Raw genomic sequence first — 18,362 nt, forward strand, 5'->3', positions numbered from 1 at the left:
GCTGTTAGATGCTGTCTTACAAATAAAGTCAAAGAAATTTCATTTAAGATCGTTCATTGATTTTATCCTGTTAAACTGACACTTTCTAGATTTAAACAAACAAGATGACGTGTATTTTGTAATAATGAGAATGAATCTTTGTTACATTTGTTTACTGCATAAATACAAAACGTTTGGATAGATTTGCAAAATGTTATTGTTAAACATTTAAAGGTAAATGTTAAATTGAAAGATTTTGATATTATTTTATATTTTGTTAGATTTGATTTGTATAAAGGATATGTTTTTATTATTAATCTCTTAATTTATTTGGCTAATTACTTCATCCACAAAAGTAAATGGTCTAATACTGCTCCCTCTATTCATGCTTTTAAAGTTGAATTCCTTTTTTATTTAAATTCTATTAGAAATTGAAAGAATCAAAAGGCAAGACATACAATGGAAATATGTAAAAAGTATAATATTTAGCTTTTACAATTGTGAATTCCTCTGGCTGTGAAGTGTCTATTTCTGTATCTATTTTAATATTCTGTCTCCTTTTTTGTATTTCTGATGTTTAAATAAAAATATGTTAAAAAAACGTTTTTCTAATAGAATAGCAGACATATTTATCCTTGTTTTTCTCAATTTCTATTAACTTTCTCTTTTGTATTCACCGCCAACTCAAACCTTTTTAAAATATGTTGCAGATAACTCTTGCCTTTTTCATAGATTTCAGATATTGATACAGAAGTTGTTCTTAGTGTGATCAGTGAACGTGTGCTTCCATCAGTCTTGATCAACAATGTATTAATGATGAAAAAGAAGAGTTTTGTGATCAGCCATGCAGTGATATTCTTGAAATTAAGGAAACAGGAAAATTGAAAGAAAAATGTCCACGTGTTTTCTATAATTTTAGCCTTTCCAAAGTTTTTAAAACCCCTGCCTACAGTTCTGATTGACCAGGGTTAATAAGGAGGAGCAGTTCTGGCTCTTGGTTGCACACCATGTTAACAGCATGGTGATCAGTGTTTTGATTATGTTTTATTACAGATTACTGCAAGCGAGGATCAGGGTGCCATGATATGGCTGATACTGCAGTGGCTGATCTTCTGTGCAGGTATAGTTCTCTAAAATCTGGGCTGTTAACACGTGGGAAACGACTAATAGCCCAGCAGTCAGTTAGAGAAATTGCCTGATTTCTTGGTTTTCTTCTCTTACCAAACAATTTACCAGAGATTACTTTTACTAATGCAATTGGCCTCTTTAGATCACATGTGATTACTTCTCTTGTTTTATGCCCATTCACTTGCAATTTTAATTTCCCTATGTCTTACTCTTCTCCCATTTGTCTCTTTTCCCATCAGAATATATTTTTTGTAATGTTGAACATTGACCTCTGACATTAACCTGCATACTAGAACACCTTTAAAGAATCAAAGAATTCACACTCAAAGTAATGTAAAACCTCAGAGCCTGGTGCAGTGAACTTTATCTGCAGCAAACGGATGGATGGCCTTTTCATAATCCACCTGATTTGCTAATTTGTTCTCAATTGAAAGTATGGCCAAAGCTGAGGGCCTCTCCTAGAACATCATGCAAAATTATCTTCTGTTAACTTTGCTGATACAGCAGCATCAACATCCATGGCATGTGTAATGTTAGTTTTGGACTTTGCAGAATAACATTGGCAGGATCAACAGTGTGAATTGAAGTGAATTGATGCCATAAAGAAATTGTAATTAAGGTAGCATATTATCTCTTGTTTACTAGATAACGATTAACATGTGATTGTATAAGCAATTTAGATTACACTGAGTGCTGAGGACTGACTTTCCACTGGGTTCATTCAGGATGAAGGGTTAGAACTTGTACCCAATGTGAACACAATTATAACCATGAGGACACTCACTCTTCTTTAACAAGAACAAGTCTGCTGTGGATTCGATTCCACTGTTGAAAATCTAGTTAATAGTAGGTGTAGATGGCAGCAATGCCAGTAGTAGCTTCATGTATGTGTATGTGCATATATACAGTATTTATTCGATTTCTTTATGCTTTTGGAGTCTGGATTTTATGTTCGATTTCCACAATTTAAAAAGTTAATAAAATCGCTCAATCCTTTTATTACTCAGATTTGTGTCTATTGCCATTCAGACAGTTCACACACACTGAACACGTTTATTAAAAGACCTTTGCTTTCCTGCAGGTGTGCTTTGGTTATAGTTTGTGTTGTGCTGTGGCTGTGCCTGTCTGACCTCCTCCTGGCCCCTCTCCAGTTGTGTCTGCAGTACAGGTGCCCAGCTCCCCATTGGTGGCGGCTCCAGGTTCCGACGTCACCCTCAGCTGCTCCTTCCCTTACACTGCTGCTTACGACCCCCAGCGCGTGGTGCTGACCTGGCAGCGCGAGCAGGAGGTTGTACACAGCTACTATTACAGCAAGGACCAGCTGCAGAAACAGAGCCCTGCCTACAGGGGGCGCACGCAGCTCTTCCCACAGCAGCTGAAAGTGGGGACGCTTCTCTCAGGCTGAAGGACGTGCAGGGGAGAGACCAGGGCAACTACACCTGTCATGTGGCCAACGAGCAGGGCAGCAGCCAGGGATTCCTGTTGCTCCTGCTGGCAGGTGAGGGGTACTGCAGCTTGGGGGAGATGTAATTTGGTTTTCGTTGTTAAGTAAATTGCGAAATATGTTTGTGTGAAATTTGTGTTGCCCATAACACAGATGGGAAGAGATGGATCGCAGGGTGAAGCAGAAAATAGAATGTGTAGGGTATTGTGCAGGTATGCTGTACTTGTACTTATATGCTGTGCCCTCTACATATGCTGAGGATGCAACCATCAGTGGCCGAATCACCTGCAACAATGAGACGGCCTGCAGGGATGAGGTTTTGAGTCTCGTGGATTGGTGCCCTGACAATAATCTCTCCCTCAACATCAGCAAATCCAAAAAGTTGGTTATGAAGTTCAGAAAGAAGGATGGTTACCACACTTTGCATCAATGGAGGCTGTAGAGATGGTTAGCAGTTTCAAGTTCCTCGGTACCTTCATTACTAATGATTTAATGTGGTTCTAGCTTGTAAATGGAGCTACAAAGAAGGCACAACAGTGCTTTTACTATCTCGGACAGTTGAAAAAATTTGGTCTATCTTTAACTGTCCTTCCCACATTTTACGGGTGCGCTGAAGTTGTGCTCAGGTGTGGTATTACAGTGTGGTTGGACAGCAGTTCACTGTCTGACCGGAAGACATTACAGAGTGTAATCAGAGCAACCCAGTCCGTTATTGAAATACAGCTTCCCTCTATTGTGGACATTTTTACAACTTGTTGTCATGGGAAGGCTGGGAGTATTGCTAAGGATAACAACTGCTTTGGTTTCACACTTTTCTTCCCCATTCCCCCTAGCAAATGTTATAGGAGCATAAAGGCATGAACTTCCAGATTCAAAGACTTCCAGATTCTTCCTGCAAGCTGTCAGACTATTGAATTCTACCTCTACCACTGACACACACTGATGTTTTTTGCACAATGCTGGTGCTTAGTTTTAAATTGAGTGTTATTTAACTTTGTTGTTACTGCTGTTATTCTGTGTTTAAGTTGGTGTTTCCTTTTAGCTTTTAGCAAATTAGCTTTTAGTAGTAATTATTCTTTACATTTATATAGCACTTTTCTGGACACTCCCCTCAAAGCACTTCACAGGTAATGGGGACTCCCCTCCACCACCAGTGTGCAGCCCCACCGGGATTATGTGACAGTAGCCTCAGTGTGCCAGTATGCTCCCCACACACCAGCTGTCAGTGGGGAGGAGAAAAGAGTGATGAAGCCAGTTGGGGATTGTTAGGAGGCCATGATTGGTAAATGCCAATGGGAAATGTGGCCAGGATGCCGAGGTAACATTCCTACTCTTTTTGAGAAACGCCCTGGGGGATTTTTAATGACTATAGAGAGTCAGGATCTCAATTTTATATCTTATCGGAAGGACGGCGCCTTTTTTAAAGTGTAGTGTCCCCTTCATTATACCGGGGTATTAGGACCCACACAGACCGCAGGGTGAGCACCCCCTGCTGACCCCACTAATGCCTCTTCCAGCAGTAATCAGTTTTTCCCAGGAGTCTCCCATCCAGGTACTCACCAGGCTCACACCTGCTGAGCTTCAATGGGCTGCCACTTCTGAATTGCAGGATGATATGGCTGCTGATAATATCATTTCATTGCACTTGTGCATATGACAAATAAACTGAACTCAGAACTCTGCAGTTTTACACTCCAATGTGTTTTGACTGTAGTGTATCTTAGCCAATGGTATATTGTTATAGTGGCAGGATTCATGGGGCACATTGAGTCAGTTACTGTTTTTTGACCTGGGTACGTTGGGATAGAAGAGGAACTGCACCAGGCTGTTGGCCAAGAGCTGTTTTTGTCCCCAACAGTGGCCTACGAGGACCCTCTGCTTACAATTGCCATCTCCAGTAGTTGGAACTACATTGTCCTGACGTACCGCTCCCAAGGGTACCCTGAAGCCAAGGTGCATTGGCTGAACCACACAGGAAGTGACATCACAAAGCACAGCCAAACCAGCCAATGGAATTGCGGAGGAGGTCTTCTGGCCCTGAACAGCCATCTGACAGTGGAGCAAATGGCCAATCTGAGTTACACCTTCCAACTGGCCAACCCAGTGCTTAACCAATCAATAACAAGGACTGTAACTGTAACCAATAATGGTAAGAGATGCTTTCCTGTCTAATTTTTATAGTACACTGGAGGACTTGATCATCGTATTACAGTGTTATAAGGAGGGTTTAGTTTATATTCTAAATGTGTTCTATACAATACAGTATTAATTGTGTTGGTTGTAATGTTAAAATGCAGAAGTAAACAATTTCACAGTGCAGTGGCTCTTTCCAGCTCATGTGTTCAGTAGCTACAGAACACTTGAAGTGGATCTGATAGATTGGGGTCATATTCCTCTCTTGCAAAGTCAGAAGATATTGGTATAGCACCTGTGTGAAAAGCCCCTTTCCTTTTGTTCCACAGCTCTGCAGTGATGATGTTGGCTTAGATATTGCTTCCCTGCAGTCCTTGCCATGGCTGACCAGGCAGCATCTCCTGCACCCAGCCTTTGTGCTATTTAATACCACAACAGGTGAACTAGCAGCTACAGTAACATTCAAGACAGGGCACACACCCAGCGGGTTCTTGACACATCATTTACACAGGAAGGTTTACAAACAAAAGGAGGCCTTTCAACACATTCAGCCCATGTGATGGTAATTTTCAGCACTATATTAATTTTTTATTACTAAATATTTGCCTCTACTGTTATTATTATTGGACTTGTTGCAAGCCTCTGGTTTTGTTTTCAATATCTCGGAGAGGGTTCTTTTAACAAAATACTTTCAGTATCTTTTCCTTGTGTGTTAATTGGTATCCGTTTTCTTTCTTTCTGCAGGATACTACGTATCTGAAGCATCGGTGTCATGTTACCTTTTCCTGCTGCCTCTTAACATTTTATAGTCTATAAAAACTCCTGAAGAGCCCCTATTGGTACTCATTACTAAATCATGCATGATTAAAATGAAATGTGTTGTTTGTATTTTCACTGAGACAAAAAAAAAAAAACAGAAAAATTAGGTCTCTCTGGTTTTTTGTAAATGAGCCAGAGGCTTTTCTTGGGTAATTCTTGGGTGTTTTTGCAGGTTCTGAACCAAACATGTTATATAAGGTCAAGCATTTGTGGTCTTGAAGTGATAAAGATTTAGTAATTGCAGTTTTATAGGAGATTGTATGATGTCTTTCACAAGCATTTATCCTTGTCCTCATCAGTCTTAAAAGCTGATTTGAGCTGTTTAGCCTTATATCCAAGTCATAGTTTGTAGAGTGTAAGATTCAGAGGGAATCATTATGGCACCAATACACAAAACTGTAGTGTAGTGGCCTAAAGCACAGCCTCAATTGCAATTGCTTAAGGTGAAGCAGGTTTCAGTCTCACTGAGAATCTAACAGTTCACTATCATTCCTTGAACTCTGTAGTGTTGAAGAGAAGACTACAAGAACCTGACATCCAGAATCCTTAAAGGCTTCAACAAAAACAACCCAGTTTCCTTCAGAATGAACAGGGAATCACAAAATGGAGTTTATAACGAAAGTTGTTGAGGGATGACAACAACCAAGCTCAATCGTACTCAGCTGTCAGTAATTAGCAATCGGTCCCGTCATCCTTCCTCCACCAAATGCTACAAGTACCAACGTGATTTCATACTCTCCCTCACGTTCGACTTTTGCATCCCACCTCCACCTCTGCTGCTACCCCTTGATTACCCTGTGTGGGGGTCCTGGCCTCCCTGTCCTGTGGTCAGGAGGTTGGCCCTCAGCCAAGCGGGTTTAGCCAATATCTTTGAGTAAAATATAAATGTCACATAGTGATAAAAAAAAATCCCACCAGAGTCTTGAACTTTGTCTGGTAAAAATTCTCCTCTTCAATCCATGTGCTGTTAAACCTGCAAGAAAAAGAGAATCAAGAACAGGACACAATTCCTTACCCAGAGTGTGGTGAGAGTAGGGAAACTGATACCTATGCTTGCTGTTCAATCCAACAACCTGGTTTCTGTCAAAAAGCTAGATCCAAGTCCAAGGAGGCTCATCTAACCTCTCCCATTCTTGAATACTTTAAAGAGTTTTGTTCAGAAATCATGCCAGTCAGTAATCTGGCATGACTGGCTGAAGCTTAATTGACCTGCTGTGTCTCTGTTCCACAGATTGCCCTGTAATGGGCAGAAGCAGGTTTCCTGTGATTCTATCTCTGGCACCTGTCATCCTGCTGGGGCTACAGTTCTCTACACAAACAGGCCTGAATGTCAAGTTTGTGTTTGTGCTGCTGTGAAAGGAAAGAAAAGGAAAAAGGAGGATCCGTATGCATAACCATGAATCCCACAGAACAGAGTAGCACAGGGACAATCCAAAAGACAAAATCCAGGGGCTTAGTTGATTAAGGAAGCAAAGAGTACAGTAATGAGAGAAATCCAAAAGCCATGGACAAAGGACAGGAGCAAAGATTCGGTACCAGGAGATCAGTCAAAAGACGCACACGCACACGCACACGCACACGCACACGCACACGCACACGCACACGCACACGCACGAGAATTCTACTAGAGGCTTCTCAATAGTGAGCATGGGAAGGTGAGGGAAGCTTTAATACTGAAAGGAAAGGGATGTGGTTGGATAATTGATTCGGGAGTGAGAATTGGTGAAATCTAGTGCATGTGGGAATGTGATGGGTTCAATTAGGAATGAGATTGTGAAACAGTGGTTTTGGGAATGGAACAGTGTTTGCGAGGGAGAGTGTGGGGCGTGGCAATTACATGCTGAAAAGAGAAGAAAAGAAATAACAACATTTCAGCTGTGGAGCCTTCACCAGAAGTAGGCTCCTCTTTTCATCAAGGAATAACCCTTTACTTGTTCCTTTGCAGTATACACATGCTAATGCAGCTCCCTACTTGAACCACCTTGGTAAACCATACTCATCTGAGAGCAAGTTACACTTTTATCAACACTGTCCGTCATCTGAGTAGCCACACAGCACTACAGCAAGTTTATCTTGGGTCTTCCCAGTCCTGGTTCATGTGTTTCCAGCGGAGATTCAAGTCGGAGTCGGACATATTAATTGAAACAATTATTTTGACCTATTGTTTCTGCTCCGAAATAAAGATAACATTTTCCAGCTCCTTCTGAATTCGTGTTGGTGAAATCCATCTCTTGACCGTTTCACAAAAGGAAAATAGGCCGAGATAAAGGATTTTTAGTTAAAATAAACACACTGGGATCAATGTTCCCTTTAATTTCTAATGTGTGCAAAACTTTCAAGTTGTGCATTTTTCCGAGTGACAAAAACTTGTGTGCACTACATGGAGTGTATATAACATGTAAACCTGAAATTATTTTTGTTAATATTTCTTGCAACGGAACATATATCAAATCATGACTTTTCAGAGTAGCAGTTTCTACCATTTAGTCAAGCCATTCCACTTTAAATGAACTGGCAGTTCTTTTGCGCTTCACGCCCTTTACGTCTTTTGACATAGTGAATCAATATTTTAATTTTTTTTATAAAATAAACTTTTAAGCGAGTAATACAAATTTGAAAACAATTAGTCTACCATTCTACGATATCAATGTTCAACGATGCACACTGTGCAAACCGGAAAAGGAAAAGGCTGTTTCTTGTGAAGCACAGAGATCCAAAAGACCAGGACAGCAACTCCACGGGTCCAGTCGTGGTGACTGTGTCGAGCGAGCAGGAGCAGTGAGGTACAAGACCATAGATATCGATCATCAAGTAGCAATAATAATGCACACAACCAAGTCGCAGCCGGTCTCATGCATGTGGTCAATTTCGCACTTTTCAGTTGATGACCGTGTTTGTTTTATTATTTTTTTTTTGTGCGCAGTTCAGTCAGGCTGGGATTATGAAGTCCTGGAAACCGCTGTAGTGCAGTAACTCATCCAGGTACAACTGTATAAAAGCTTCTGTCAGCTCCACCCAGTGGATAAATAGGGAATGACAACAAAGTGAAATGGAATTGCGGGTTTCTTTGCTCGGTCCATGCTCCCGGTTACACAGCTGGTCTAATTATTCGATTAACTGAACGACTCCAGTACAGTACGACTAACCTGGCTCTGAGGAGGTTTATAGTTACCAGTCCGTTTATTAATTTTAGAAGAATTCACCTGTTACAAACCTAAAGAATAATGCTGAGTGTAGAGCACTGATCAGATCGTTAGACTGTTACGATAATCTGCTGTACAGGTGGAAGGTATACCCGGCTGTTATTCAGGAGGTCCGGGGAGAGATTTAGTCAGGACACCGGAGTCAACACCACTACTCTCTTAAGGACAATGTAATTTAATAACAGAATGAACGATTCTTCGAAGGACAGTACCCGGTACAACAACCCGATCTGATGGTAATCAGACCATTGAATGTGTCTGATCAGGGTGTCGGTGGTCGATTAAATATTGAAGGTGACGACACCACAGAAGTCTGATTATATTGAGCTTAGTAAACTGTTCATTTTTTAGATTATACTAAAGAAGATATTAATCATCATTTATTTGGGAAGTAATATTATATAATTTTCTCCTAGCTGCGGTGCTGAAGTCCCACCCTACATCAACAGAAAAAGAAATAAAGGAGCACGCAATGTGTTACTTGAAGAATGCATATGCAAGGCAGGGGGCCAGGAGATCTGGACACTGAAAATAATAGGTTTCTGGTTCTAACTGTTAGGACAATTAGACAGGGTTTGCAAATAGTGGACAAAAATCATCTTAACTTCCATTGTAATATTTTTTTTCTTGGAAATATAGAAGTTGTACATTTTAAAATTTATATTTGAATCAAAATGTGGTTTTGAGTTAGTGTGTTAATGTAATTAGTTTGTGTTTGTCATTACTATACTGTATATTGCCATTTTACCAGAATTTGTAGCTGAAGTTTAAGACTAGTTGTGTTTTTTATGATTATTGCCCATATGTTGATTGTTCATTGATTGTATACAATGTATAATTTGAAATACATATTTTCAGGTGTGAATGTGTATTTTCAGAATAAATTTCTAAACCAATTCATTGGCTTGATTTACTAGTTTCTACACCTGTAAAACCTATCTTTGATGTATAATAGACCTCTAACCATATACTATTTCAGGTACCATATACTATTTCATACTATTATAGCTATTTCAGGGGACTTTAACCACGTATCTATTTCCACCACTCTGCCTACTTTCCACCAGTTTGTTAAGTGCCCGACCAGAGAAAACAAAACACTGGACTTATTATATGCCAATGCTAAGGATGCATATAGCTCCACAGCCCTTCCCCCCCTTGGCAGATCAGATCACAACCTTGTCTTGCTTACACCACTATACAAGCCTATTGTCCAGCGCGAACCTGTGACCATGAGGATTGTGAGGAGATGGTCTCAGGAGGCTATGGAGGATCTACGTGGTGCTTTGGAGGCCACCGACTGGGATGTGCTGTGCGAACCACATGGGGACGACATAGACAGCATGGTGGACTGTGTCACTGACTACATTAACTTCTGTGTAGACAACACCATCCCCACCAAAGACGTACACTGCTTTTCCAATAACAAACCCTGGATCACCAGCGACCTGAAAGGCTCTTCTGAATGACAAGAAGAGAGCCTTTAGGAGGGGAGATAAGGAAGAGGTCAAGCGTGTACAGAGGGAGCTAAAGCAGAAGTTAAGAGAGAGCAAGGACGCCTACAGGAGGAAGGTAGAGGACAAGCTGCAAAGGAATAGGGTGAGGGATGTATGGAGCTGCATGAGAGAGATCTCTGGCTTCAAACAGGCTGGGGGTGCAACAGAGGGGAACCTGGAGATGGCCAACGAGTTGAACCAGTTCTTTAACAGGTTTGATTCTGGGTCCTCTGTGGCTCAACACCCATCCCCCCACAGCCACACGCTCCCTAACCCTTCACAGCTGCGACTGCCCAACACCTCCTCCATCCCCCCACAAACATGTCCGCCTACAGCTACAACCCCTGACAGCTACTCACCCACCCATCCCCCATAGCTGCCACTCTCCAACACCTCCGCCATTAACACCTGCAGCACTGAAAGCACAATGAGCACTATCCCCCAGGCCAGGCTGACCATCACAGCTGACCAGGTGAAGAAGGAGCTGAAGAGGCTGCACGAGGGTAAGGCCACAGGACCAGATAACATCTGTCCCAGAGTTCTGAGGGCCTGTGCTGATCAGCTGAGCGGAGTGCTCCAGCGACTGTTCAACCTGAGCCTGCGCTTGGAGAGAGTCCCGGTGCTCTGGAAGACATCATGCCTGGTCCCGGTACCAAAGAAAGGGCGCCCCTCTGTCCTCAACGACTACAGACCAGTTGCACTGACTTCTCACGTCATGAAGACACTGGAGAGGCTGGTCTTATCCCACCTGAGACCCCTGGTCAGCTCATCACTGGACACCCTACAGTTTGCCTACCAGCCCAGTGTTGGTGTGGAGGATGCGATCATCTACATGCTGCAAAGGGACTACTCACACCTGGACAGGGCTGGCAACACTGTAAGGATCATGTTTTTCTACTTCTCCAGTGCCTTCAATACCATCCAGCCCTTACTTCTAAGGAGGAAGCTGGAGGAGATGCAAGTCAATGCCTCCACGACCTCGTGGATCACTGACTACCTGACAGGCAGACCACAGTCTGTGAGACTTCAGAACTGTGTGTCTGAACAGGTAGTGAGTAACACAGGGGCACCTCAAGGGACAGTTCTTTCTCCATTCCTCTTCACCCTCTATACTTCGGACTTTAAGTACAACTCAAAGTCATGCCACCTGCAGAAGTTCTCAGATGACTCTGCAATTGTGGGATGTATCAAGGGTGGGCAGGAGGAGGAGTACAGAGGACTGGTCAGCAGCTTTGTGGAGTGGTGTGGGGTGAACCACTTGAAACTGAATGTAACAAAGACAAAGGAACTGGTGGTAGATTTTAGGAGGAAAAAGGTCAAACCTACTCCTGTCTACATCCATGGGAGTGGCGTGGAGATGGTGGACTCGTACAAGTACCTGGGAGTGCACATCGACGATAGACTGGAATGGTCTAAGAACACCGAGGCCATCTATAAGAAGGGACAGAGCCGACTTTACTTCTTGAGGAGGCTCAGGTCCTTCAATGTGTGTAGTAAGATGCTACATATGTTCTATCAGTCGGTGGTAGCGAGCGCCATTTTCTACGCAGTGGTGTGCTGGGGCTCTGGGATTAGAGCAGTGGATTCTAAAAGGCTGAAAAAGCTCATCAGGAGAGCAAGCTCTGTCATTGGGTCTGACCTGGACCCATTGGAGGTAGTGGCTGAGAGGAGAATGGTGTCCAAACTAGAGGCCATCATGGACAACATCTCCCATCCCCTCTATGACAGGCTTGTAGAAATGAAGAGCACGTTCAGCAATAGACTGATCCATCCACGGTGTGACAGGGAGCGCTACAGGAGGTCATTCTTGCCTCCTGCCATAAGACTGTACAACGCATCCACCTTGCGTCTGGGCAGAGGCAACATTGACAGTGACCTGTTTCTGGACTGAACGCATCCACACATCTACTGCTACATCTGTTCTCTTTCTTTTTCTTTTTCTTTTTCCCGTTTACAACCATTTTTTGTGCAATATATGCCAGGGACCTGTGCAATACATTTATATCTATATCTATATTTACATCTATATTTATAATCATATGTGTGATACGATTTTTCTGTGTACTGTTCTGTTCTAGTTTGTTCTTTGTGTGTCCGGACTGTGAGTAACTCTTGTATTGTATTGTATATATTGTACTATTATTATATAATTCGTTACACTGTGGCTGTGTTGTCTGTGTTAAGCTGCTGTTGCACTGCAATTTCCCTCAAGGGATCAATAAAGTATCTATCTATATACGTATAATAGACCTCTAAAGTTATCCGTATAATAGACCTCTAACCATATACGTATAATAGTCCTCTAAAGTTATCCGGAACCCCAGCCATATATGTATAATAGTCCTCTAAATTTATCCGTATAATAGAACTCCAACCATTTACGTATAATGAACATCTAATCATAGACGTATAATTGACGTATAACAATAGACGTATATTAGAATTTCATTCTAGACGAATTGCGGACCACATTTAGACGTCTAAGGTATGCGTTTAATAGACATATATTATACGTCTTTTGCCCACTGGGTAGCCACTTCGGACTACATAGTAATGGTCCCTCCGGGATCACGCGTGACTGAGATCACCCGACCAGGAAGAGCTCATTGCAGACAAGGGAGTAATAGAAAACAATTCGGAGGAGAAAAGTCGAAATAGGTCATTAGGTATGCGTTCTTTCGTTCACAGGCAGTCGAAGTAACATTAACAAGTCAGTGCCGTAAGTTTTGAGCTCCGGGGGAAGATTAGCGCCCTCGCTACATGACAAAAACAGCGGCCAGCGAAGCGACCAGAAACAGGAACAGTCCGGCTTCTCCGAGGCGTGGCGCCGTGTTGCACAAGTGGCCGGTACAGCAGGAGATCGACACAGAGCCGGAGCCGCGGAGGAACAGAAACTCTGACCGGCAGATGTCTTGTGAAATGCAGCCTTTCAGTAAAATCTCGTCCTTGTAATTGGTTTCTGAAGAGAGAGGGAGAGAAGATAGAGGTTGATCGACTGAGTGACAGAGGCGCCACACTCATCCGCTGTCAGCCACAGGCTCACGCGTTGGAGGATAAGCTCTCGGTAGGCGGTTATAAATGTACCATCACCCACCGTTGTGTAAAAAACAGCGGTTCTCGCTGCCCAGGCACTCCACCGTGTTTTTTCCGCACTGTCCCGATGTGCTGTAGCAGGCGGCGCAGACCAGTCCGTTCGGCATCCCGCGCTCCGAAACTGGAATACAACACGAGCCTTAAGAGCCGACTGTCGATACAATCCCCGATTCTGCAGGAATTTAAGCGGTACACTCGTGCCACTTTATTTTTTTATTCTTAAAAAGAGGTAATCAGTTAAAGGTTTTATCAGTGCAAAAAGATATTGTCATAGCAGAGGCAGAGAACGATTTATAAAATATACTATATATTATAGAATACTACATAAACCAAATAAACAAAGTAAATAATTCAGATGCAATGGGAAAATAATTAAAAATATATAAAATTATGAAAAAAAACATCGAGGCAGACACGTTAGAAACATTTCTGTAGCTAACAATTGTATTCAAATCGCCAACTACGTGTCTGTACCCTCTTATAGTTGGGTATCATAGCAAATCTCCGAGTGGAGCACTTTTCCCAAGAGTAGAATAACATTATAGCAGGATCTGAACTCATACAAATCCATTTCTAATACAATAATTCAGACTAAACCACTTCTCGATATTACTGCCTCATAACTACTTTCTAAACTCGACTGCTGTCTCCTATCACGGATCGTTTCGTGCTGATCTTACAGTGGCTCTGACTCCCCCTTTGCAGCCCGCGATTCACGCGCTGTTCTGAGCTCAAACACGAGCCACACCTGTTACTAAATCCCCGCCCTCGCGGACCATCTATTCCCAGCCTTCAACCGGCGCTCGCAGCTCTGGGACTGAGGCTGAGTGACGCGGCGCCCCCTATCGGACAACGCGAGAGTTTCATGGGTAAATACGGTTTCATATTGGGGTGTCGGGTTCCGTGTCCACCACTAGAGAAACTAGCAGTTTTAAAGAATAGCAGTCTCTGAATATCAAGAAGCAGGGTAAAACACAGTAATGTAGTGTGGTTTAGGCTAGCAAGAGACGTTAGTTCCTTGCTATTGCCTAGAAGCAACAGGCATGTAGGAGCGATATTGTGCTGCTTTCTGCCTCCTGGAGGAGGGTTGTTATGCACGGGTGCAGTGGAATACTGGTGGTTCTTCCAGGTTGTCAGATTCACAGTGACGGGGCTGAGCTGCTATTACCTGGCGCAGTGTCGGTGTTACACTTGTCGGTGGAGCAGCACTGCGCGTTCACAGCCCTGCTGAAGCCCACAGTGGTCAAGGAGTTGTGTCCACACTGCTCTTGGTCTATACAAGTCTTAGTTAATATAGTTCTGGAGACATTCTCTGGAAAACATACATGGAAAAAAGGTAATCGGTTTAGTCTCCGCATCCATTCTGGTGTTGATTATTGTTATTATAATCAGAGGTATTCATGAATATTGCTAGTAATAGACACCTGCTTCTTCATCGTTCTGCATAGTTTCATAATTCTACAAGCATTATGTGATAAAATAAACGTATTGCATGTGCATTGAGAAGCATTGTGCTATATTTGTGTTGTAAGTACTGTGGAGTTTTTGCTCCAGTAATTGTATACAAAGATTCAAAATTAACAGTGTTCAGATAAGTGCCAGCTCGGTAATCGAATGGATCAGAATAATTTGTTTTTATGTGTGTGCTGTCAGTACAGCCTAGCATCTTCTAAAAGACTTGATGTTTAATAAAATATGCAACGTCCTGCACAAATGGAATGAAATCAGAATCATTTAACAAAATTAATTTTGTTAAGTAATGCATTAATTAATCTACTTTTTAGTGGGATAACAGGTGTAAACAAACGGTCTCTTAGGCTCTGCTCTCGAAAAAAAAAATATTAGTGCCAGGCAGTTTAGTCAGCTCCATGAAGTTGGCACCCTTACAGACATTACAGGGAAACCCTCCAGATTCATGAGTGCTCCGTTAGTGCTGGTTTGGACAGTCGAGCTTAGGATGTATCGTCACTCACTCACTCCCCAGAACTGAACCGGTCTCATTCGCTTGCGCTCTGTCTGTGCCGGTTTGTACAGTTGAAAATATCGTCTAAGGTATTTTCGTTGCCGAGGTGTAGTGCCTTTTTTTTTTTGGGTGTGATCTCACTCAACAACCCCGGTAAACGAGTCACCTGACAGTCTGCCCTCCCCCCCAAAAGATGGCGCTATAGCTCTGGAAGGAAAACACTTGGGACGCTATTTTCAATGGCGCAAACCGGCACAGACTGAGCAAAAGCGAGTGCGGTGGAGCTCATTGCGCTCTCTGTAGGGAGGGCAACTTCACGGAGCTCCTGCGAAGCCCTTACCTAGAGTGCGCAGCTCTGTCACGGAGGCGCATTTCTGCCGCGGCGCGCATTCCTGCTCGTCAGGAGTGCAGGGCTCGGCGCCCGTCCCGTCACACTGGAGGCACTTCAGCGCGGAAACTATTAAATATCGAAGGAAGAAAATATAGTTCTGGGAATTCATATGGCAGAACATCGCACTTTGAACATTAAATATTGCATTTAAAATATATCCCAAACAGCCTAATTTCCAAAACTGACAAAATGGGAACTAGGTCTAGTGGTTTCTGTTAATCGACCCCTTTACAAATAATTGGCACAGAAAGCACCGTGCACCGTGCATTATATTTTACGATATTATCTGAAGAGTTAAAAGAAAGTTTTAATTAGATTTAACCATCTTCCAGATTATTTTACCGATTTTGAAAATCGGGCCGAAGGAGCGCACGTGTGAAAGTTTATAGAGTATATGTAAGACCAGCAGTATGCAATTCAATATCTCAATCTATGAGGAAATACAGTGCATTGAAATGCTTGTTGCTCTCAATACTGATTTGCTCATGATTACACAACGTGACGGGGGCAATTGTTACGCAAGCCTGTTAATACAAGATAATTAGAGAAAAATAAACAATCTAGTTCTTATATCTACCCTTTTTGAAAGTCGAGCTTTATTTGCGACACCGTTGTACCCTCACAGTTCATAAACAAGTTACGGAAGTGCACTCCTGCCTTCAAGAATAAAAAATGCTGAGTTATCTCATAATTCCGAGACAGGAATGAACGTGAATGGATAAACAATCTAGATCTAATTGTACACCGACAGCTTTGCTGGAGCTGTGGGTTAAGTATTCCCAACAACATGAACCACTGCAAAATACGCACGGACTTGATTTCCCCTGCGGTTTCTTCATATTGATCACAATATCGTACGCAAGAAAGTACTTTATCGTAATTACGAAATATTAAATAATTTTGTGTTTACGAAATGACGAGGCAGTACTGTATGTGATCATCACGCGATTGCACACCTGTCACACAACACCTACATTATCATAATTTCTGGGACTTTCACTTTTAAACTGTGGAATCCAGTCCACGGCGCTCTCGTTCTTGTTAAAGGCTACGTGTTTGTGTTCTCATGGTTAAAACTGTTGTCACATGAGGTACAAACTGTAACAATTTATTAGGAATAACTCCAGAGCAACGTAAGTCCGCGCACATTCTGCAGCGTTGCACTGTCCAGAACACTGACCCCATAGGTCCCGCTGAGCTCTCGGCAGTGTAACACGTTGTTCACAAACTCGCATGATCACTGCTGTCTCCTAATTACGACACAGCTCAGGATGTTTTTTCCTTGATGTCCGCAATGCTCTTCTGTAACAATAAAGCTACTTTATATAATTCTCGATTTTGTGAGAAGAAAATGAGCTACGTTTAAACAAACCAACACGCATATTATAAAAGCATAGCAAAATTTAAATGACTTTTTTTCAAAGTGGCTTACCGGAGTGGAAGAGTTCCCACAAAGCTAGAAGTATCGCCAGTAACCTCATCTTCCTTCCTCTTTGAGATCGTGGAAGCGGTGCAGTGCTTGTTCCTATGAATATATAGGCGCAGAAAGAGGAAGCAGGTACTATTGGCATAATGTCATTGGTTCATTGTTTCTTGGGACCCCACGTTTAGGTCTTGTTTTAAAGCCCTTATCTGTTTTTAAATCAACTTAAAATGAGTTTCTTCTGAGGGTTACACATGCTTGCCGTTTAATAAGCTAAGAGCAGAGTTTATATAACGAATAACAGGCGCTCCAGAATGATCAGTTCACGGCTGAAGAAGTAAACTTCAAAAGGGTCTGACAGAGAGATGTCAGGCGAATAAGAGCATAGAGACAGGCTATAAGCAAAATGTGTCGCCCTGTTCCTGGACAGCGCTAGTCACTTTCATATGATTAAGAACATTTTCAAGTCATCTTTTTGAGGCAAGTCTATTCCTCTAGCGTCAGAAAGTCTTCGTATTTTTCTTCCAAAGGCTCATCGATTTCAGTAAAAAAGTATTTAGGAAATCATTTCTTTTACCTGTTATGTAAAATCTGCTGCAGCTGGAATCTCTTGATCAGCCGGTATTGTGTGTGATCAAGCCAGGAAGTTCAGATAAGGAGGCAGAAGATTGTTATCACTGATCCTATCATTGTCTATATTACTATTGGTTAAATACCAGTATTTGATTTTTCCTGATTTAGTAAGAGACTCAGACAATCCAGATTGTCAGACTGTTCGCTATGATGGAAGCAGTGTCCCAACCCAAACAAAATGATGAAATTATTATAGTACATTATCACCACCATAATTACTCAAATTGAAAAAAAAATCAAATGACACAACACCCGATTTCCACAGCTATGGTATTTGCAATCTAACTTTGAAAGGCTCATGTGAAATTATAAAAAAAACTGGAGACTGATTTGTGCAATTTATGTTAACAAATATTCTGGAGACATTTCCTGTGCTGCAGTTTACATTTCATAAATGCTTCATTACCCAATTTTTTGTTATGCTTTAACAAACACAAATTCAGCGTGTCCTAAGATGTAGGTTTGCGACAACCTCAAATAAGTTGAACAAATATTTCCTATATAGCCGATCGTGGCAACTTCGCTTTGAAAACATTTTAACAACAGCTTCATGAAAACGTGTTCAGTCTGTACTAGAGTGTAACTATACTTCACTATAGCAATGTAATAGTTATTTACATAGAGCTTGATCCCAATGCAGCTTTAAATATACGAACT

The 18,362-nt window shown here is 42.0% G+C and overlaps 2 protein-coding genes across 3 annotated transcripts; one reads left to right on the forward strand and one right to left on the reverse strand.

Moving 5' to 3' along the window:
* Nucleotides 1–1,038: 1,038 nt before the first annotated feature.
* LOC148814885 (programmed cell death 1 ligand 1-like) lies at nt 1,039–7,703 on the forward strand. The gene is made up of 5 exons (XM_088905465.1): nt 1,039–1,099; nt 2,259–2,605; nt 4,410–4,700; nt 5,014–5,122; nt 5,429–7,703. Exons 1-2 carry the CDS (start codon nt 1,060–1,062, stop codon nt 2,510–2,512), a joined length of 294 nt encoding a protein of 97 aa, XP_088761591.1. The 5' UTR covers nt 1,039–1,059; the 3' UTR covers nt 2,513–2,605; nt 4,410–4,700; nt 5,014–5,122; nt 5,429–7,703.
* Nucleotides 7,704–12,673: 4,970 nt separating this feature from the next.
* LOC148814886 (urokinase plasminogen activator surface receptor-like) lies at nt 12,674–17,739 on the reverse strand. 2 transcript variants are annotated; one of them, XM_088905184.1, is made up of 6 exons: nt 17,650–17,739; nt 17,082–17,174; nt 15,599–15,715; nt 14,464–14,607; nt 13,297–13,416; nt 12,674–13,161 (listed from the first exon to the last, which is right to left on the reverse strand). In XM_088905184.1, the coding sequence occupies exons 2-6, from the start codon at nt 17,128–17,130 to the stop codon at nt 12,959–12,961; spliced, it is 633 nt and encodes a 210-aa protein (XP_088761310.1). In that variant the 5' UTR covers nt 17,131–17,174; nt 17,650–17,739; the 3' UTR covers nt 12,674–12,958. The 2 variants fall into 2 exon arrangements, with proteins under 2 accessions (XP_088761310.1, XP_088761309.1); XM_088905183.1 differs by lacking the exon at nt 17,650–17,739 and having other exon boundaries at nt 17,082–17,220.
* Between the last annotated feature and the right edge of the window lie 623 nt (nt 17,740–18,362).

The sequence above is a fragment of the Atractosteus spatula genome, chromosome 25, assembly GCF_055471065.1.
Source record: "Atractosteus spatula isolate fAtrSpa1 chromosome 25, fAtrSpa1.hap1, whole genome shotgun sequence".
In the NCBI taxonomy this organism is placed as follows: Eukaryota; Metazoa; Chordata; class Actinopteri; order Semionotiformes; family Lepisosteidae; genus Atractosteus; species Atractosteus spatula.